This window comes from Lissotriton helveticus, chromosome 12 (genome assembly GCF_964261635.1).
Source record: "Lissotriton helveticus chromosome 12, aLisHel1.1, whole genome shotgun sequence".
Taxonomy (NCBI): Eukaryota; Metazoa; Chordata; class Amphibia; order Caudata; family Salamandridae; genus Lissotriton; species Lissotriton helveticus.
This window is the reverse complement of record NC_136073.1, coordinates 818,830,824-818,853,996: the sequence shown is the minus strand read 5'-3', so window position 1 is coordinate 818,853,996 and position 23,173 is coordinate 818,830,824. Positions and strand designations below refer to the sequence as shown.

Below are 23,173 nucleotides of genomic sequence, written 5' to 3'. Positions count from 1 at the left end.
AAGGCGGCGAGCTGACTATTGACGGCTTTCTCAATGACTTTGGCAGGGAATGGGAGGAGTGAGATGGGGCGGTAGTTCTTAAGTACAGAGGGGTCTGCTGTGGGTTTCTTCAGAAGGGTGCTGAGTTTGGCGTGTTTCCAGCTTTCCGGGAAGGTAGCTGAGTTGAAGGAACAATTGATGATATCGCGGAGATGGGGTGCGATGATGGAGTCTGCTTTGTTGAAGATGTGGTGGGGACATGGGTCGGTTGGAGAACCTGAGTGGATGGAGTTCATCAGGCGGATGGTGTTTTCAGTGGTGATTGGGTTCCAGGCGTAAAGGTTCTGAGAGTGCTGTTTTGGTTCGGCGGTGTGTCGAGTGGACTGTTCTTCGGACTGGTTTTCAAAGCTGTTATGTATGTCGGCGATTTTGTTGTGGAAGAAAGAGGAAAGAGAGTTGCAGAGGTCTTGGGAGGGAGTGATGTCGTTGGTGCCAGCGGTGGGGTTGGTGAATTCTTTGACGATGTTGAATAGTTCCTTGCTGTTGTGGGCGTTGTTGTCGAGTCGATCTTTGAATGCTGATTTCTTGGTGGAACGGATCAATTGGTGGTGTTTGTGGGTGGCGTCCTTGAAGGTGGTCAGATTTTCGTTGGTTGGGTTTTTTCTCCAGGTTTTCTCGAGGGTACGACATAACTTTTTGGATTTCTTAAGGTCATCGTTGAACCAGGGGGCCTTTTTGCTACCTTGTTTGATCTGGTGGTTTTTCAGGGGTACTAATTCGTCAGCGCTGTGAGTGATCCATTGTGTGAGTTTGGTGGCAGCTTGGTTTGGGACCAATGATATGGCAGGAGGGTTTTGGTTAAGCGATGTGAAGAGTTGATCGGTGGTGATTTTGTTCCAATTTCTTCGAGGAATAGGTTGTGGGGGGTTGTGGGTCGTGGTCTTTTTGTAGCTGAAGTGAACGCAGCTGTGGTCCGTCCAATGGAGAGCTGTGGTGTGGTCGAAGGAGATGTGTTTGCTGGAGGTGAAGATGGGGTCGAGCGTGTGTCCGGCTAGGTGGGTGGGGGTGTCGACAAGTTGTTTGAGTCCGAGGTTGGCCAGGTTGTCCAGAAGGGTGGTGGTGTTACAGTCGTTTTTCTTTTCTAGGTGGAAGTTGAGGTCTCCCAGTAGAATGTAGTTCTCGGAGGTGAGATCATGTGGGCTAATGAAGTCAGTGATGTCTTCGTTGAGTTGTGAGCGGGTTCCTGGTGGTCTGTAGATGAGGGTGCCTCTAAGTGTGGTCCTGGGGTCGGTGTGGATTTGGAAGTGAAGGTGTTCGGCGGTCGCGAGGTTATCGTCGGAGCTGGTCATGATTCGGATGGTGTTCTTATGGACGATGGCGATGCCTCCTCCTGTTTGGTTGGTGCGGTCTTTTCGGATGATCTTGTAGGCGTCCGGGATGGCTATAGCGATGTCGGGTGCTGATGAGGCGTTCATCCAGGTTTCTGTGAGGAAGGCGACGTCCGGTGATGATGTGTCAAGTAGGTTCCAGAGTTCAGGGGCGTGTCTGTGGATCGAGCGGGTGTTCAGCAGGATGCACTTCAGGTGGTTAGAGTCGGAGCTGTGTTTGGAGGAAGTGGGATTGGCGTGGGTTCTGATGCAGGTGAACTTGCAGGAGTGGCAGGCAAATGGTCCATGGGTGTGCCCTGGGGCAGCTTCGCAGCATTGAGGAGTGCGTCCGGGGTTAAGGGCAAAGAGGGTAGCGGCGTCATACATTATGCGGGTGGAGTGGGTATTGCGAGGGCCAGGGGGTCTGGCGCTGGGCGCGGTCCAGGCGCGGACGGGCGTAGACGGGCTTACCTTTGGCGCACCTTCGGCGCGCATAGGGCGCGACCGCTGCGCGAGAACGCTGCGCGCAGATGCGTCTGTCATAAGTGGATGGTGGAGGGGGGAGGGGCGAGGGAGGGGCAGTTGGGAGGCGGGTGCGGGGCGGAAATCCGGTCAGGGGGGCACAACAATAACAACAAAATGGCAGCGAGCCAAAGCGGAAAGGACTGGGGCACAAACAGAAACAACGCAAAGCAATATTAACAATCAGACACAGAAGAAAACAGCATGCAGCACAGCACAACTGTAAAAGCGCACTTTGGCACTCTAGCGCTACGATATGTTCGGCAAAGCAATTTGATTAGGCACCAATCAGGCAATCTAACGCTACGATGTGTTCAGCCAAGCTAAATAAATTAGGCAACAATCAGGCAATCTAGCGCTGCGGTCTCAATCGGATAAGTTAATATTGCAGAGGCGCTTGTGTGTGCAAGGCGAGGTAGCGGGTTGCAGTCAGGCTGTAAGCGCTACGATACCAGGCGGTCAAGGCAGGGCCGGGAGCAGTGTGCGGAGCGACCGCGTCTGAAAGGATCAGGGCGGTCACAGCGCAGCTGTGGGAGCGCAGGGCTTACAGTATCAGTGGGAGGGAGGGGCAGCTGGGAGGCGGGTGCGGGGCGGAAATCCGGTCAGGGGGGCACAACAATAACAACAAAATGGCAGCGAGCCAAAGCGGAAAGGACTTGGGCACAAACAGAAACAACGCAAAGCAATATTAACAATCAGACACAGAAGAAAACAGCAGGCAGCACAGCACAACTGTAAAAGCGCACTTTGGCAATCTAGCGCTACTATATGTTCGGCAAAGCAATTTGATTAGGCACCAATCAGGCAATCTAGCGGTACGATATGTTCAACAGAGCAGATTAATTAGGCAACAATCAGGTAATCTAACGCTACGATGTGTTCAGCCAAGCTAAATAAATTAGGCAACAATCAGGCAATCTAGCGCTGCGGTCTCAATCGGATAAGTTAATATTGCAGAGGCGCTTGTGTGTGCAAGGCGAGGTAGCGGGTTGCAGTCAGGCTGTAAGCGCTACGATACCAGGCGGTCAAGGCAGGGCCGGGAGCAGTGCGCGGAGCGACCGCGTCTGAAAGGATCAGGGTCATACATGGCGATACACACATTGGTAGGGATGCCATGATACGTATTTTCCAACAGACATGGTACTGCACGAAGTTCAGGAAAGTAGCAGAGTCACTCTGCCAGAGGTGCTTGACATGTCAGCAGTTCAACGCTGGAAAGAGAACAGTAGTTGAAATGGGTAAAATTGGGAAGTCAAGAGGTCCCTTTGTAAGGTTGCAAATTGACTTCATTCAGTTACCTCTTTGTAAAGGAATGAGATATGTCCTTGTCATTGTCTGCCTGTTTTCAAAATGGGTGGAAGCTTACCCAGCCAAAAAGAATGACGCCGTCACTGTAGCCAAGTTGTTACTCCGAGAACTAATACCTAGGTACGGGGTTCCAGTCACAATTGAATCAGATAGAGGTGGGCATTTCCAGAATGAAGTAATTGACCAGCTCTGTAAAGCATTCAAGATTACCCAAAAGCTGCACTGTGCATACCGTCCAGAGGCTTCTGGAGTGGTGGAACAAGTAAATGGCACTATCAAGTCAAGATTAGGGAAGATGTGTGAATCTACTGGCATGAACTGGATAGAGGCTTTACCTCTTGTTCTGATGGGAATCCGAAGTATTCCAGACCGAAATACAGGTCTGAGTCCCCATGAGATCCTAATGGGAAGAGTGATGAGACAAGCATGGGTACCAGGATACAAACTGATAAGCATTTCTGATGATTTGGTACTTGAGTACTGCAAGCTACTGGGTGACCAAGTGCGTTCTATCTCTCGCCAGATTGGGGAAGACGCCGTCGCCAGTCCAACAACTCCAGTCCATAAATTGGTTCCAGGCGATTGGGTTGTACTCAGGAAGCATACTCGTTCAAATTGCCTTGCACCGAAGTGGGTAAAACCACGTCAAGTGATACTGGTGACCACGACAGCGGTGAAGTGTGCCGGCGTTCCAAAGTGAATCCATGCCAGCCATACCAAGAGGGTGACCGAAGACGAGAAAACTGACGCTGAAGGTTGTCCAGCTGAGGGGTCTCCAGACGTTGGTCCTGAAGTAGCTGATGACGAACAACCGAGCACCAGTCGAGATGAGTGGATACCCATAATCGACCTGACTGATGACCCAATCAGAACTAGAAGCCAGACCTACTCAGACAGAGAGTGGAATAGTGAGGAAGAGACAGGAATAGAAGAAGACAATCAGATTATCGAAATCCATGTAAAATCTGAAGAAGAAGATCAGATAAGGACAGAACAGGTGATTGACACACCTCCAAGAACACCTGAAATTGAAAAGGGACAGACAGAGATAAGGGAGAAAGTTCAAGCGGAAGAAAATCAAGGGTTCGAAGTTCTTGAACAGGATCAGATAGAAATAGACGAACGTGTTCAGGACACAGAAATTGAAACCCCCAAAAGTCAAATTCAAGTGCCACAAACGAGAATAAAAGAGCATTAGAAGAAAGACAAACCACAGTGCCAGCCAAAAGACTCAAGAAGAAAAATAAAGAACCAAGGTTCATTAAAAGACTGAGACTGAGACTAAAAACAGTAGAAGAAAAACTTGAGCAAAGAAGGCAAAGTACCCGTACAGCAGAGCAAACTGGAGAAAACTCCAAACGAAGAAGTGATCGAATAAAAAGACTGAACGAAAAATATCAAGATCCTGAATGGACCTATTTGGTGTTGGAGGAATTTGAAGATCTTGATATAACTGACGAAAGTGACGAAGAACAGACAGCTGACCAGTCTGCCGAAGAAGAAGAACCAACCTGAAATTGCTCAGTGTAAACTACCTGTACAAAGCTACAAAGAGGGGTTGAGAACTTCTTCTAAGCGAAAATGTCTGATTCAAGTGTGAATGGAAGGCCTAGACGTAATTGTTGTAAAACATGCTGTAAAGTATGTATATGTAGTGTAGCCATAGTGTTAATATTATGGATAGGACTAACCATTACTATTCCTTATATGATGAGCAAAAGTACTAATACTGACCCTACAGAGACTGTGACAAAAGACACTGAAGAACTGACAACACGAAGTATAGAAAGACGTGAGAAAGCACTTAGCATTAGACAAACAAAATCAGACTTAGAAGCATCAGATGAGGAAGGACTGCATTATCATGGGGTCAAGAACCAGACTTATTTAAATGTATTCGCTAACCTTTTAGTACATTATGTAGAAACTATGGAGATAGAGGACTGTTATGTGTGCATGAAGCTACCTACTTCTGTAGCTGAGGGAGTGACCTACCATCACTTGCCACTAACATATGGAATTTCCTGTAGTATTTTAGCTAGCTTATTTTACAAAAGAGGACCGTTACAGTACTACTACTCTAACTCAGACGTGATATTTTCTGAACTTCCTACACGTGGAAATCTGAACCCTGTACATACAAAAAGTGACGTGACACGTTATATGGGAGAATACTTCTTGACTATAGGTACCATGGATTTAGGTGAAGCACACAGAGATAACTTGACCTGTTCATTACATGAACAAGAGAAAATGTTTCTAAACATGGCAGAGAAAAGAAGGGAAAGTTTCCAAAGAAAGGCAAATGATAAAAGACAGAAAACTCCTAAGTGGGCTGAAAACATGGAAAGCACCTCAAATGGTGGGGCTGGTCCTGCTTTGTTGCTGGATTTCGAAAGAAAGGGGAAACTTTGTCTTCACCGAGAAAAGACTAGTTATTATAATAACATTTTCATTGGTTCCAGTCAATGCGAACACAATTACAAGGTAATTGGAGGATGGGGTTTCAAAAATGGGTCAGAACCTGTGTTTCCCGGAATTTATTATTTATGTGGAAACAAGGCTTATTTCAAATTGCCGGATCACTGGTATGGAAGCTGCTATTTTGGCATTGTCTTCCCGAAAATATACCATGTAAATGAAATTGCTGGAAGCAATGAAAACACTAACGGTTTAGTGCGTAGTAAAAGAGAAAGTGTAGGTGAAATAATGGGTAGTATTTTTAGTGCATTGATACCTGCAGTGGGAGTGGTTCTGAACACACACAGAATTTGCAAATTGTCAACTATAGTGGATCGGTTGTCTACTGACACTGCTAGTGGATTTCTGATGGTCAATACCGAAATGGTTGCGATCAGATCTGTGGTTTTGCAGAACAGACTTGCTCTTGACACCTTATTAGCGAAAGAGGGCGGAGTCTGCCGGATGTTGAAAGCGCAACATTGTTACATACCGGATAAAAGTGTGCAAATCAGAAGGTATGTGAGGAACATTACAAATTTGGAAAAATAACTCAAACCACTGGAGGTTGATAGTGCCTGGAAGAGACTCACTGATGGTCTCTCCACTGTAGGTCATTGGTTTTCTAATTTAGGTAAAGGGTTTTTGTTAAATGTACTGATGCCAATTGCAGTAATAGGTTTCATCATATTCCTCATATTTGTCTGTTGCAAATGTCGCAAACACCAAAAGAAGTACATTGTGAATAAGAGAGGTGTTAAACGGAATGTGGATGAGCTTGAATTAGAAGAACTGAATAATCGGATTTATAAAAGGGTGAAGAATTCTCACCCTAATAAAGAAACGAAAGAAAAGCTGAATAGAATGTTGGAAGAGATTGAATTGGGAAAAGTCTGAAAGTTGGCATCTGATTCCACTAGTTTGTGATGATAGTAAATATCATCAAAGAGGGGATTGATGGAGCAAGGATTCGCATATTACGCGCCTTGCTTGAATTCATGACCCTCGATTAATGTTAATCAAGTAACCTCATATGTTTGTCTTACTAATTTTCCTTTATTTTTGACATTGGGGTGTCCTAGTGACGCTTGCCTATGTGTTTACTAAACTTAATAATGCTCGTAACTAAAAATGGCCGCTGCTTGGCGGGGTTTCCTTCTGCGCATGCTTTAGTCACACTCACGTGACGTGACGTACTTGCAGTTCTGGTGGGAATCTTTGCGCTTGCGCATTTGGCTTTAAAATGGCTGCTGTATGTCCTCACATGGTGAAGCTTGCACTGATGCTTCAATGTCATTGTCTGTTGCACTAAACTCTAACGCCATAGTATATTTTTAAGTAAAGGGGTATAGAGTAGCTATTCATGGTATACAGTGTTTTAATTTGTTTTCGCTTACTTTTCATGCACCGGGTTCTTGAGGGTCTGCGAGACACGCAGGAATCCATATTCCTGGGAAGATGCACCTTCACCCAGCCGAAGAAGCTAAAATGTCCTGCATTAGCAACAAATGTATTACTTTCCATTGTATTCTGTAGAATAGGTCATGGGAACCCCAAAATCAATAGGCGGTCCCAGAAATGTAAAAACCGGCTTGTAGAAATCAAATGTGATTGGTGTGTTGACCTATCCTACTTGAGGACCAATCGAAATTGGGGATTCTGCCACTTGCAACATTTGGGGGGTGGTACACTGACCCAAAAAAATTGTACAACTAGCCTAGGTTTAGCTAGAGAAATTGTCCGACTTGTCCGAATAGCTGACCTGTCACTGACCCAACGCACTCAATAGGTGACTTGATACAGAGGGCTGCGGAGCACTCTGTCCGAAATTTCCATAGACTCAGGGGTTTTGTTAAAGAAACCTTAAGTGCTGGCGAAGCACTTTGCTGGGGAGATCGATAACCCAATCGGGGTTCTGGCTGATAGCTGCAGAGAGGGTGGAGCGCAGGCGTTGCTTCCGAACTGCGGGTGCTGGTCGTGCCTTGGTGGTCCTGTCCTGATCCTAATCTGGGTTTCCTGTCCTGGGGTGTCCATTTTGCACCTGCTGTCCCATTGATGACTGTCCTTCCTTGGGGTTTTTCCTGTCCTTGACTGATCCGTGGCCAGGGTTGGTCTTCACACCATTCTAGGTAAATATTATTGCTGAAAACTCTATACTGCACCTTCTATTTTTCTCTCTTTTGCTTTAATAAAGACATACCTTTGCATATGTTGATTTTCCATGCTTTACGCAAAATACTGAATGAAGAGCTCATATGATATTGATGTTATTTAGCAGGTTCCTATTTTCCCCTTCCTTGAAGTACCTTTGCTAGATATCACTTATGAAATATAGATGTGACTGATTCTTTACTGTTAAACTGACTCGATGGTGGTTCTAATATTTTAGTATGTCCCACTTCTTCCCCTCCTATAGTTATTTGTTAATTTAGAATTCTCGTGACTCAAAGTTCAAAGTCTTTTTACATCTTCATTTGATCCAAAGTATAGGTTCTCACTTGTGATATTATAGTATGTTCTAAAATTCTTTCCTGAGTCTAGTTATTCTCAGTCATAGACTAACTCTGTTTTTTTTTTCTGAATTAAGCTGTTTTCCCTGTTCTTAGATTCATAAATGATTAGCTTAATTTACTTCTTTTATGGATACGTGCTCTTCATTATTTTGATTATTGATTGCCTTTTGGTTGTAAACTTGATGCTTTCCGAATCTGAAATTTAGATAAAATCTTTAAAACTTCCCAGTAGTCTGTGGTCATTTAATAAAAATATAAAGAAATATATGTGGGTATTTTTGTTTGCATTTTCTTCACAGCTAGCTCCCTGATCCATTGAGGTCATTAGGTACCTGTAACGGTGGATTGGTAAGTCGGGTATAGTAGGAATATATAGGAAGGAACTAGGGTTACTGGTAGTAGAGTGTAAGGTCACCTGATTAATGTATAAGATAAATTGAAGTTTATGGGCCCGGTACGTGTATGGTAAACCTGTTGGTTGGGTGACCTGCGCGCTCTATCACATGCGGCCATCTTTAAAAGGCCTACTCACTTGTTTACATGGCTGGTGAACTGTGCAGGGTAATTTCTTTAGAGCTCTCTCCATAAAAATGTTGCTGTGAGTGGGTGCGACTTATTCTGGCGAAACTCCTGACCTACTCCTTAATTCCAGGAGTAAACCATAGCTTCCCTAAAGTATCTCCCTTTGTGGCACCTCCCTCTCCCCTTTGGGGTAACTGATGAACTTTCCTGAAGTTTCGGTAGCACTTACACCAGGATCTTTCAGGTTGAACTTACTTGTGGAGAAACATGTCATACTTGCATTTGCACAAAAAAGTGTAAATGGGCTAAAAAAAAAGAGTTTGTAGATTATACATAAAAATATACCCACTCATTTTTCACCCCCTTAGATCTACACTTATAAATATTTAAATGAGTGGTATATTGTCTGTCAGGTACTATCCAGGCCACTAAGTGGTACATAACAGGCCAGCAGACTCACTCTGAGGTACATCTATGCCTAATCCTTCTGTTTGGCGATTAAAACGCGTTTCTGCTTCTTGCCATTTTATTCATCTGGTCAGCCTCCATGTCCACCTCAAAGCATCCATCCCATCTCGCAGGTAACCGGACTATTTAATGACGGGCTCGGCGCGAGCCTCTGATGGGAAATAGCAGTGTGTTTCAGACAATCCGCCCTTTCTCTGCCCCGGCCCCGAGAGCCGGGGCACAATGGCCCTCTTTCCTGGCGTGGGTGGGCCTTGGCGGCGTCCACAGGGGCCCCCTTGTCCACGCGGAACCTGAATCCCTGTATCTCACAATCAGAGAGGGGGCGGCTGGAGGGGGGACGTTTCCTCTGTCTCTCTCAGTTTCCACTTGGGGACAACTATCGTTTCCAGGTTTGCAACCTCGCTGGGCGTGTGGGAACATCGAATACCTTCTGGAAAGTTCTATGCAGCACCTTGCTGGGAGCATGTGCGTTGAAGGTGAATGACGTAACCCCGTCACCTACAGGCTTTACAGATGAATTCATATAACTGGGGCGCGTTACTGAACTCCTTCACTGCCACTTGGCAAATTAATGCATTCTGGGAGTTGTAGTCTTGGTTCAAGATTTTGGGAAATGCTGCTCTAGAAATGGGTTCGAAAAGTCCTGTTTCACAGGACTGTAACCATGGTTCAGCGAGTGGCTATTAAGCCGTTTCGTGGAAGTTTTTTTTTTACCAAACTCTCTAAGAAACTTCCAGGGACACCAAAAGGGTTAAAAGAATCTTCAATTGACATTAGCTATATTCCAGCATTTCTTATACAAACCACTGTGCTGTGCACAGAACTTTGTGAGCAAATCCGCTGAGAAATTGATGTAGGATTACTCAAAATCTAGACTATGGACAGGAAATTCCAGAATCTGTATGTTTTCTAAAATAATAAAATGTATTATATTTTAAGTGGCAGAATTATTTATTTTTAAATAATGATAGGATCTCATGAGTGTGAGATCCCCAAAGTATGAAGGAAAAGTTTATGGAGAAACGCATCAAAGGAGATGTTCGTGCAAATTGAAAAGACCACATCAGGCAGAAGCAACCTGCGACTTACATAATTCACTCATACACTCCTTAAACTAAAATGTCTAGTATTCTTAATTTCAACAGTAGGTTTTTCAGCCTACTCAAGAGTACCTATTTCATCTGTTTCAAGAGAATTATATTTTGACCCAGTCCAGTTGGATTTCAAACATGTGACATTCAGGTTACAGACTTCTCCGCAGGAGGCCCTTTCACCCACTGAGCTACCTTTATAACTCAAATGTGTGCACACAAAGCTTGTACAGTATCACATGGGGCTTCCAGGACTGCTTAGCAGCGGCCCACTCCAGACAATGGGGTCTTTCTTCGCAGCCACCTGTGCCGCATGCGCACACCTGTAGCTTATGGGCCAGGCTGGGGTGGCAAAGGTGGGGGCTGCCTTCCCCCAGCAGAAAGGCCTACATAAAGCCAAGAGCCCCTGCAGAGGTAGTACCTGTCTTGCTCTCCACCCTCATCAGCTAAGAATTCTCTGTCTGTCCATCTGTCGAGCTACCTACCAGTACTCCAACACCCACCTGAGAAGAATGCCCGCTGAGGACAAGCATCCTGACGCCTCGCCCCTGGGTCTGCACCTGAAAAGCCCGCCTTATGTAAGTACCAATGCCCTTCTAACTTGCCACTGGCATGATGCCTGCTGAATATTCTTCAGAAACAGAGAGAAAAGCAACACTGCAGGTGAAGAAGGCAGAACAAATCTAGTGAGAAGGTTCTGTGGGTTAATGTGGCCACTTCAGAGATCCACATTTAACCTGTTGGTCAAAGGTTCTCGTCCCGGAGACATAGTCAAATTGGGTTGCGGTGATTTGTTAGGAGATCTGTGGCCAATCTAAAGATTTGTCCACTAAAACAGCTAATTTTGTGATCTGCTGGCCACTGCTTCCATCATGTCAAGGCCCACTCAGCCTTTTATCCACCACTGAATGATCTAAGGCAGTGAGTCCTAACCTACGGTGCACGGACCCCTGATGGTCCACGACACCTACTCAAGGCATTCGCGACTATTTAGAAAATCAAATAATATTAGCAGATTAAGGAAGTATATATACATAAAAAAGGCAAAATTGAAATTTTTTAAATGTTGTTTGAGAAGGAATGTTAAATCTGAGGATATTAAGCTGGTATACTTATCTAGATTTGTGATGATAGAGCAAGTACAGCCAATGGAATCGAGTAAAGGCAATCGGGTGGCCCCAGTTGAAGCACCAGTAAATGAAGAGAAAAAGGCGAGCATTCATTAGGAGCAAAACAACAACCAAAATGGAATCAAGCACATCACTTCGGCTTTTACAAATAAAACAACATTTTGAAATGCTCCAACCTTCTATTAAAATCAATGTTACATTTTTTGCACGTTTTGTTTCTCAATTAAGTAAAATATTTCATACTTTGTTTCTTTGCAAAATTGCTTAAGCAGTGGTCCCTCGCATCCATTAGTAATTCAGAGAAGGTCCACTGAAGTCAAAAGGTAAGGGATCACTGATCTAGGGAGTAGACCTATAAAAAAATACAAAAACTAGAATGCATCAAGTTAGACCCTTATAAAAATACAAAGAAAATCATTTTCAAAACGTGCAACAATAGTGAACAGTGCCGGCAACTTTTTTAGAGCTCTAATCATAAACAGTTTGCTGTGTGTGGGTGTGACTTATTCTTGTGAAACTCCTGACCTACTCCTTAATTCCAGGAGTAAACCATAGCTTCCCTAGGGTATCTCCCTTTCCGGCACCTCCCTCTCCCCTTAGGGGTAACTGATGAACTTTCCTGACATTTCGGTAGCACTTAAACCAGGATCTTTCAGGTTTAACTTACTTGTGGAGAAAAATGTCATGCATGCCTTTGAACAAAAAAGTGTAAATGGGGCTAAAAAAAGATGTGTTTGTAGATTATACAAAAAAACATACCCACCTAACTTTCACCTACACTTATAAATATTAAAATATGTTGTCAATTACTCTGGCGTAACTGGTACTCTTTTCCAAGCATAAATCAGACAAATGACTAGAACACTCTTGGTAATTCAGCACTGGATGTTTGTTTGGCATGTTAGTGTACACACTAAAGATTGTAAAGAAAGTTCCTAATTTGTGGACAGAAAAAATACTATTTCTGTACTCCTTCTTTCAAACAGGATTAAGTAAGTTTCCAAAGAGTGTTTTTTGCCACCTTTCAATTCACCTGGTTGTAAAGGTTCAGAAATGGCAACTCTTAAAAAGTTAAACTCTAAGCATTTTTCTTCTTTAATCACCACCACAGTGCTCCAGAAACTATGAATACTATCCATGAAATTCAGCACATTGGTACGTAAATCATTTCATAAAAATATATTTTCCCTAGTCATATAGAGACTCTTGTCGCACGATTTCAGCTCCGAACATCTGTAAATTACTCCGATCCTGATGTTTTACGGGTTTTAGCATTTAAAACCGTCTAATTTGTTAAATCAGAGGGTTTGCAAACGCTAAAACCCTTTTTATAAAGTACTGTACTTGTTTAGCAATTCTGAAAGTTTTTCCAAACTGCTAAATGGGTTTAGAAATTGATACCAAATCTCAATTTGGAAAGGGTGTGTTTGGGGCGTCCATTCAACGCTGTGTTTCGGTATAGCTGTCAATAGTTTGAGACCCGAATTCCAGTCGCTAACAATTAACATTTTACCAACTCTCCAAATTGGGGTAGTAACTGATTCCCAAAGGGGAAAGGGTCTCCTTTGGACCTATTCTGCTTTGGGAATCGGCTGCTTGCTTCAGAGGTTTACAGCGCAGCTCGTCATCAGGGTCAGTGCGTATAATCCTCCATCATTCAAGTGTTAGTTTGAAAGCACATATAGGTGTGATAAAATGCACACAACTGTGTGGGTGTTAATATATTTTGCTTACCAGCAATGGTCTTCAAATATTTAAATGCCAAGACACAGACCATCTTTAAAAAAAAACAAAAAAATCAGGAGGCTCTCTAGAACAAACATATTTTCTTACAATTATTCTATAAAATTGGCCGCTCTTAATATATTTAGCAAGCCAAACATTGCAGCGATGTTCAGTTATCCTTTAAAAAAAATGCAATTGAATGAATTACTGCCAACATATTATACGCAGCCAAGTAAAATTATCTGTATTGTAATTTGTAAAAAAAAAAAAATACGTGCCAGGCCTCTCATCAGGAGGCCACTACAGCTTGCCTCACATATTGCCCCTGCTGCACTACCAATGAAGGTAACACAACTGCTAAGCATCACACAAAAGTGTGACAATTCATACTATTCCAGGCCCCCTAAGTATGGCTTGGATGGCAGGTAATAGCCATTTCTATTGTATATTAAGTTAATAATTAACTGTTGTGGTAATCTCCAAATTAGCCAGACAGCGCCACCTTGTGGCAGACTGTCACAAGCGCTGATGTTGACAATTAAATGCCAGTGCCCAGCACTGGAAACCACCTGCACAAATTAAGCACTGATTGCGATCCATTATCAGAACTGGAGTGGAGAAGCTTAAGGGTTATTTTGACCCCACTGTCACCCATTTTGGCACCTACTTCCAGATAGGGTTGCCATCTTAATAATTAAAAAAACTGGCCAATTTATGTAAAATGTTCAGGTTTTTTTGTAACATGGCAATTATCCCTCAGTTTGCTCTAGTAATCATGACATCAATCAGACGTTATGGGCAGCTCTTGTACCGTTTTTAACAGATTCAATTTCTGTTTTAGGTTTCTGTAGGGCATATAAATAGAAGATTTCACTATTCTTCCAAGCCTGGACTTGGTGTTAATCACTGTTCCCCAGGGGCTTGATATATTGTAATTGTATTTATATAGCGCTTACTACCCCATATGAGGTGTGAAGTGTTTTATTGTGAGTATCCAATGTTAGTGGTTAATATAGTGGTTATTGTATAAATGCTGCTTATTGCCACCCTCGTGGAGGGCCGCCCCTGAGTTTGGATACCTCTGCTTTAATGTCTCCTGCAATCCCTTGAAATTGTTACTAATAATGTCAGTCCCTAACGACTTTTCTTTTTTTGGTGCTGTTTAGAGGCCACTTATGCATGCAGAATAGACACAAGCCGGGGGGGGGGGGTAGTTCAACCTGCATTAGAGGTCCCACTGTAGCTAAAAACAGGTGGTTGCAAAGTTTCCCCACTTCATTGGCAGAAAACGTTTCCCAAACAAATCAGATGCTTTTGCAGAACATTTTCTCACAAAAGCTTTTTTTTGCAAAGTCTTCTCCCCCTAAACGTAGGTCAGGTTGTTGAAACTTTTTTTTTTGTGCAAACTAGATTTTAGAAGTAGCAAATTCGCACTTTACATACATTTTTTTAAATAAATAGTTCACAAAGATTGCTAAACTTTTTTATTAAACAAAATAGTAAATTAATGTGTTAAAATCTCCATTCTTCGCACGAACCTCCAAATGTGAGACACATTTTGTGAACTGCCTGTCAGATTTTTGCTGGCAGGATTCTAGACTTTTTCCTTGTGTAAAAATAATTTACTCGTGAAAAGAATTTAGTGAATTGAGTCCAACATCAGGAGACAGGCTGATTCCCAGAATTATCAAAATGAAAGAAAGGAAATCTTAATTTGTGGGTAGCATGTGACAGGGATCTAATTACCGTGGGATGGAAAAAGTTATACTGTCAGGTAGAAAGTGAAGACAGACTGCTTTTAAATAGGGAGAATTGGCTACTTTGAGTCTCTGCTGGTTAAATAGATTACAGAAAGAGGAAAACCCTTGACAGACCGAATGCAATTTTTGGCAGAGGATTACATTAATTGTGTACAATATTTTAGTTTGATTTATTCTTGACAAGCATTAGATATTTTCTTTTTAGTAAGGATGTTGATTTTGTGCAAAATAAATTATATAATTTATTTTTACATATTGCGTTTTGTGTAATCGCTATGGTCGCTGATGTGATGTTTTAGTGCATGGTGTTCTTTTGTGAAGTTGTAAGATTTCATTTCTTGCAGTTGTTTAAGTGTCTGCTATTTTGTGCAATCTGTCTTGTGTGCAGTGTTATTTCATGCAACCATCAGGAAGCCTTCAGCAATTATTTCCAATATCTAAGGTGCATTATGATGTATGTGGCTGCACCTCCTGATGAGCTAGACCCAGTGGCGCCCTTCAGCTGGCCTTTCTGAGCGGTCTTGTTAAGTGATACATACCTCCTGGTTGACTCCTAGATGTGATTGGTCTACCCTGGCCCTCTTTGCCACATAAAGCACTGTGACATCAATTGAGGCATTGTCTCCAGTTGTAATTGACTTGTCTTTCTCCCTCAGACCTTCCCACAGGGGCTGGATTTCCCCCCAGCACCGCCCTCCAGCCACCGATTGGTGATCCTGACTGTGGGGGCAGTGTCCGTGCTCACCGTCAGCCTCATGGGGGTTCTGCTGGCCACTTACCTCGGGAGAGCCAGCTGCACCCAGGTAAAATCAGGGCAAGGCCAGCCTCGCATGGCCATGTTTTGTGCACAGGAGGACCACCTATGGCATTACACGCGCAATAAATATATATATAATTTTATTTTGGTCATATTCCGATTAGCTGACGAAGGGGCTACATTTTTTTCTGACATCTTGAAATTCAGGGGTAGGCCCCCCTTGGGTGGATTGAGTGCAGGGCCTAGCCGCACCCTGCGGCTAAAGAAATGCAAGGCATGGGTTGAACGCTGGCATCTGAACAGGCAAAGTGCATCATTCAAATAAATGTTTTTTGTTTCTTTTTAAATCATAGAAATTCACTGAAAACATCTAGAGTTAAAGAGAAGTTATGGTTCAGCAGATTGAATACAAAAAATATTCAGTTATAGTTTGCAACACAACTACTTGTCGTGCCGCCCAGCATATTTTGTTCCTGAAAATCCGCCTTTTCCCCTGTGCCGCAGACGAAGTAGTAGATTGAGCATGGCGGGTAGCATGTGTTATGCTACCTGGTGTGTTCATGACACAACTGGTGAATTTTAGGGTTTGAATTCGCTGAACAATACCCAAGTTCTAAGGGTGTTTTTTCAGTGAATATATAAATAACAAGCAAACATTTGCCAAATATGTAGGCACACACATATTCAAGTACATATGGGTGCACACCTGGGTATGTTGGTGAATCAGGGATCACAGCCTATGGGAGGAATCAGGACAGGACTGAGAATATAGCACCTCACTCTGTTTTTGCTTTCTTCCACTGATTTTGCAGAGAGACTCATACAGCTATTTGCCAACTCAAGTCAATGTGCAAAACGAAGCTTCCCTGCTCTTGGCCCTCAGTGACCTAAGCGAACAGGGAGCCGCTCCGGGGATCACTTGTGACCTCAAAAACGTAAGTAGGGTCGGTGGTCCTCTTTGTGCCTAGTGCATGGGCTGCAGTACATGCAGGGGGCTCAGCATTTGTGCAGATCCTAAAGAAGGATCTCATGAGAACCGCCAATGCTCCATCATGTAGACTCACGGCTGGCGGCCACATGTTGCGCACATAAGAGAATCAAATCCCAACACTGCTACTTATGCATTGGTACACAGTAGATATGCGACTCTCACCATGGGGTCTCAAGGAGCGCATGTTTTGTGATATATTTGTGAAAATTATGCAAATGTCGTTAAAAGTGCTTTACACCTACCTTGCATTAAATGTTCAATGCAGGGCATAAGTGACATAAAAGAAAAAGTCACGTGAGATTCAGGAAAGCTATTGATTTGAGCAGAAGATGTCTCTGAAGGAGTCATATTTTGCTCAAACCACTCTCCTGCGAGCAAAAACCAAACAAAATTAGATAGTGCGAAATTTTTGTAGATTTTGCAAAAATTCACTTAACATGAAATTAGCCTGCGTAATTTAAATTTTGCACTGGCCTACTCCCCCCCCCCCATTTCACACACGCATCCATCAGACACGTGGCGCTTAGTCTTGTTTCAAATTCACTTTAGGAGACTAGACATGAACTCCTATGTTAGCTGCTATGCATATATAGATTGGATTTTGAAAGACCTTCACCACAAAGATAGAGCACATATTTCTTTATCTCTCCTTTAGCACCTGATGGTGTACCACGGTCAGCCTGAAGGGTGTGTTGCTCGGAAGATGGAATCCTCAGACCAGCTGACCTCCTGCCAAGAACTAGAGAATTACTTCCAGGCCATTCTGGTAAATGTAACACAACTGTCCATAGGTCTAAAAGTCATCAAAAAATGTGTTCATTTTTAGCTATATATAATGTGCTGCCCACAGTTACCAATAAGACAACTTAAAGATAGCCACACATACAATTATATGGTATGAGTATTTATATAGCGCTTACGACCCCATGTGAGGTGCTGAAGCGCTTTGCTTATCAGAACCATGCTCTTCCGTGGGAACCCAGTATTAATGATTAACTCACAAATGTTAGAATTTGTCATGCTGTCTTCATGCCCTGTCATGCATTTTCTAATACCCACCACAAGCAAATTTATTGTGCAAATCTTTGTACATGAAAGATACAAATGCTACGTGTTTTGAGCTATAAGAGATATTTCACATCATAATGTAACAGTGGATGCCAAATACAAAAAAGAAACACATTGGAAAATCAAGTTACAATCTATCACAATAAGATTCATATAAAACCCAGTGGAAAAAAGTGACCGAAAGAGTCAATCACTTGGATGCTTATGAGGTTAAGTGTTTACGAGAACACGTGACATAGTTTGTTCCCATTGCCGTGCCGGGGGTGTGCATAACATATTGTGCTCCAGTAGGTTTCTCCTTCAACTATACTTGCAAACAATGGAACTAATGGACTTAGTTTTTGTTGCAGACCACCTGGGTTCAGAGACGTTGGTGTTGGTAGCTTGAAGTCCAGAATTACCCTAGCTAGAACTGGAGACCTTTAGGTCCGGCGTTAGCTAAGACGTATTGGTTCCACTAAAATTGTATGTATACTATACTTACTCTTAGGGACTTTCAGCTAGCCCTCTTCATCTGTTGGTCATCTATTGTGGCATTCACATTTTACTTCCGTCCACTCGGTTATACAGCAAGGAGCAATTGTTCAGCCCATTTCTGCCTTTGGCGAACTTCATTTGAGTGACAGCATTTTTTCCACTTCTCAAGGAGCGTATTCACACACAAAGTAGTTCCCTTTAGTGCCAAAGTCTACTATTCAGCTTATCTAAATATTTAATAAATAAAAAAAATCACAAAACACCACAACTTTGGGCAAAGCCGAAATACTGGTGGACAACGGCAGCCCTATTGGCATTGCCAAAAGCAAAAAAGTGCAACAAACTGCTAAAAAAACAAAACATTTTTAATGTTGGCGGTTCATGTCTGTTCACTGGTTTGTGTAGTTAAAAAAAAATCTGCAAGTACTGTAAAATTCTGTTCAATCTGACCAGCAGAAATGATTTGTGAAAAAGTGACAATTCCATAGCACAACCAACATTTCTTGGTAGGTAGCTTGTGCAAGTTTTGCATTCTACCAAAAAAGGTGCTCACAAATAATACTGAAATAGAAGGTTGAATAGTTCTTCGGCGGCTTTGAAAGCATTTAATTCCACCTGTCACCTACTTATGAAGACACTAACAGAACCTACCCTTTCTTTTTCCCCACCCTTGTACCCAATTGTCCATGCAGCGTAATGTCAGTCTTGGGATCTCATCCGATGTGCAGATTGTGGGTGCTAGCACCTTGGGTAGCCTGGTGACCCTCCTGTGTAATAACAGACCCATGTACCTGGTCACTGCCTTTTCACGTAAGTAACCAGAAGTAATAGCAGCTGCGATTCTTGAGAACAGGCAGGTGCAACTGTATGCGTTTGCGTCTTTGCACTGGTGGTTGAAGGCTTTGCTTGTTGCGAGATTCACTTGTTTTTGTATAGTCATTAGCACTTGCGTGTGTATTTCTTAAAAATGTGTAATTTGTCTGTGCAGCTATGTTTGTATCTCTGTATATTTCAGTGGTCTGTCTTTGTCTGGGAAACCTACCACTGAAATAAAATCAGGATATACCTTAGACCACCCAGGGTGAAATCAGGGACTATCGATAACCTCCCAGAGAGAAATTAGAGAATACTCTAAATCTCCCAATAAGAAGTCAAGGAAACACTACATTTCCAGACGGAGAAATTAGACAGTACCCTAAATCTGACTGTGCAAAATCAGGGAAATCCTTAAAGCGCTGGCAGAGATAAATGGAATACATTAAATTTACAACTCAGAAATTATGGAGAACCGTAAATCTACCAGCAAGAAATCAGTGCATACTGTAAAACCTCCCAGCGAGAAATTAGCGCATACCATAAACCTTGCAAAGAGAAATTAGTCTACAACCTAATTCTAATAAATGGATATCAGATCATTCCTTCAGCATCCCAGCAAACGTAACCAAAACATCATTAGATAGAAATCAGGGCAATACGTTAATAATCCCACTGGGAAACCTGGCCTTACCATAAACCGTTGAGCGTGAAACCAGAGCCTCCCCAAAATTGTAGATAGATATCGGCATACTCTAACCTCCTAAAGATAAGTCAAGAGGAATCCTAAATCTTCCCAGAAGACATGAGGGTATATCCTGAAACAGAGAAACAGGGCTTAAACATAATCTCCTAGAGCACAATGAAGGCCCATACAAAATCCCGGAGTTAGAATTTAGACCCAAACATAAACCTCTGTTTGGAAATTGAGGCTTACCCTAAATCTATCAGCAAGAACTCTGCGCATACCTGAAACATCAGAGAAGGAGAAATTAGGGCATACCTAAAACCCTAGAGCAAGAAATCTTGAAATGTTGATAGGATCGCAGTAGTCACTATAAAAGAGAAGGGAGAGGAGATCAAGTGTGGAAAGCAGCAAAGGGGACAAGACACAACGAGCGGAATGGCATATGGTTCTTATGGAGGTACAAGAGTCCCTATGGTGAATAACTTATACTTAGTGCTACGTCCAGAGCCACTTCCTAAAGCCTCAGGGGAAGAATGGAAAGCATGAGACATGAAGGGGAAGGAACCCTTGTTAGTTCATGATCAGTGGAACAGGTTCCTGACGAAATGAGACTCTGCTCAAGAGCGGGTATACAGAGGGTAACAAGACAAAATATCGAATTCAAAATATAGAATTACCAAAATATCGAAGTCAAAATATAGAATGGACAGAATATAGTGGAGAAAAACATCGAATTGAAGGTACGTAATTTAATATTGAATAGTATTTTTTACCCCTACGCTATCCAACGCTTTCCCTACTGTTGCACTTACTGGAGTGGTAATAGTAAATGTTATATTTATTATTTCATTAATTTTAAATTACTTTTAAGACATATAAAAAAATTCGCTATTTTGACTAACTATATTTTTTTATTCGATATTTTTGTACTTACCTGTTTGTAGATAGGAATTTGATATTTTTGCATTCTATTTTTTTCTTCGATATTTTGGTAATTCTATATTTGTGTATTCAATATTATGTCAGTGATCCATACAGAGAGCAGTGGCACTGAATGCATGCTGCACATTAAACCCAACTGGACAGGTGGGATTGGAGGGTGTCAAAGGGCATGTCAGCCTTCAAACCTGAGCCTGGACTATCTCTGAAGGATGGTCTCCAGCAGTCGTGTAGCATTCTGAGGACAGACACCACCCAGCCAGCTATTATAGAAATGGGGATATGCTTAAAAGGAGCAAAGCCTGTCCGCGGAGAAGAAAGCTTTTGAACTGACCACATAGAACCTTTGATATCAGACAGACATAGATAGTATGAAGTGTCCTCTCTGCAGCGGAGAACATTTTAGGAAAGAAAGTAGGTAGTGCTATTTCCCAATTAGTATGCAATTCAGACACCACATTGGGCAAGAGTTACTAATGGGTGCAAAGGGCAGCCTTTCCAGTATGAAACACTGTGTAAGACACAGAAAAATAAAGAGGCTTTTACTCACTGATTCTACTACCTAAAGTAAATGCAACTATGTAAACAACCTTCCAGGTCATGAGTTTAAGATTACTGTAGGTTAGGGGTTCAAAGGGGTTATGATCTGAAAGTATTAGACCGATGCCCCGAAGACACGATAGGGCCTCCTAAGTGGATGAATTAATTTAAACAGATCCTCAAAAATCACTGTTACAATAGCATCTTGTAACGCAAAATAATCAGAATTAGAATTTTTCTTGGCTCTTATAAGTACCACATAGGTCACAAAAGACTTTTCATGAATCCAACCTAGCCGTCGTGGGTCATGACCGAAAACATGCTATCCAAAGTGCAGGAGAGAGGATTAGTTTGTTTATACACTGGCACACAGGCAGAAACGATGCGCTATGTCCTTGTATTACCTTGTGGAAGTCTTTTTCCTGGTGTGCTCGGCCACCAGTATCATTGACCATCTGCACGAGAGTATCATTTTGGAGAGGACTTTTGAGAAAATAGGGCAGAATAAAAGAAGGGATCTCTCCGATGTGTCACTTCACGTCAAAGATTGGATCTTACTTGAGTCCATGAGACCAAATAACTCTATTTTGCTTTGTTTGGTCAAGAACCCATGTCTTAAGAGGGGGCAATGATCCATTAATTGCAAGATCAATGAGAACTGTACGAATGGATTGGTGACCTACCAAATGAAGACCTCCTTTCAACATTTGCAAAACAGATGACTAAGGTTACATTTGATCCTGCACCAGATGGGAATGCCTTGGCCCTGACGAATACAGGGATTGATGACAAAAGTGATTGAACACACTTCGTATCATGTCTGTTTTCGAAGTGGTGACGACAATGTTTCAACCCGGACCCATGATGTGGTCGGATATATTTCAGTGGTTTCAAGAGCAGCAGGGAGGTACTGATACAGAACACAGCCTAAATTTTCTTAGCGAGAAATCAGAACAGACTCGAAATGTTTAATCAAGAAGTCGGGCCATTATTAAACCCTTTCAGTGGGAAATTAGGGTATGCAGGAACCTTGTAAGGAATCACAAACTCATTACTCAACCTGCAATAACAAAATACGATCATACACAAGACCATCCAGCTTGAAATTAGGGAATTATCGAAAGCTGTAAACATGAGGTAAGTGCATACCAAAAACTTGTAAAATGAGGGCATATCTAAAACTTCTCACTATGACTTAAGGGAATATCCTAAGTTTCCCAAAGACTAATTGGTGCAAACATAAACCTGACACAGGAAGATCAGGGTATAGTTGAGAACCCCATCCGAGAAATCAGTCCTAACCCAAACTGCCCAATCCCAAAAGGAGAGCTATCTAAAACCTCCCAAAGAAAGATCAGTGCCCGAGGATAGCTTTGGCAGAGAAACTGCAGACATTCACTACGCCCTGAGCTAATTTGTGCCATTTTATACTATGCAAATTTTTCTGCTTTGTCATTGAACAGCTTCCCCCAGATATCGAACGAAAATGGCCGCCTAGGACACAAGGCAGCAAAGAAAAGAATCCTGTAAAATGCCACAGCAGAGACCGACACTCAAAACCAGCAGCAGTGCCAGAACCTTGCTCAACCACAAAGGCAAAGCGGAACACAGGCTCAACTAAAGTTGTTTCATCAACCCAGACACCATCGCAGCAGCACTACGTATCCATGTCTTACTCCAGCACCAGTGCACACCCAAGCCTTCCTACAGCAGCTATAGCGGACTCATGATCGATGCAGTGTGGATGTAGCCTCTACCACAGAATCAGGCCCTACATCCTACCAAAGCAGTACTGAAGGGCCCAGATCTGACAATAGCAATATGGCAGGCCCCAGGCCAAGGTCTACACAACACAGGTACCCCACCACTTGAGCCCCACCAATCGATCAGTGGCGAACCCAGCCCGAAACACAGCGGACCCTCATGATTAGACCACAATAGAGCAGCAATGAGGGTGCAGCGCCCCACAACCGTGCATCATCCCAATAGCACCATAGTTGCCACGTAGGATCAACACCCCACAACAGCAGCAACAGGAGACCCTGGCCCCATTGC

The 23,173-nt window shown here is 42.8% G+C and overlaps 1 protein-coding gene across 1 annotated transcript; it reads left to right on the top strand.

Annotated features, from left to right (window-relative positions):
* The first annotated feature begins 10,686 nt into the window (after positions 1-10,686).
* LOC144798865 (uncharacterized) lies at positions 10,687-22,905 on the top strand. The gene is made up of 6 exons (XM_078669946.1): positions 10,687-10,808; positions 15,502-15,648; positions 16,415-16,537; positions 17,249-17,359; positions 18,831-18,948; positions 22,582-22,905. Exons 1-6 carry the CDS (start codon positions 10,743-10,745, stop codon positions 22,614-22,616), a joined length of 600 nt encoding a protein of 199 aa, XP_078526072.1. The 5' UTR covers positions 10,687-10,742; the 3' UTR covers positions 22,617-22,905.
* Positions 22,906-23,173: the final 268 nt, after the last annotated feature.

Coding starts and splice junctions, on each gene's coding strand:
- LOC144798865 (XM_078669946.1), top strand. CDS start 10,743: ATGCCCGCTGAGGACAAGCATCCTGACGCCTCGCCCCTGGGTCTGCAC. Junction 15,649..16,414: donor GGAGAGCCAGCTGCACCCAG/GTAAAATCAGGG, acceptor CTGATTTTGCAG/AGAGACTCATACAGCTATTT. Junction 18,949..22,581: donor CCTGGTCACTGCCTTTTCAC/GTAAGTAACCAG, acceptor GTCATTGAACAG/CTTCCCCCAGATATCGAACG.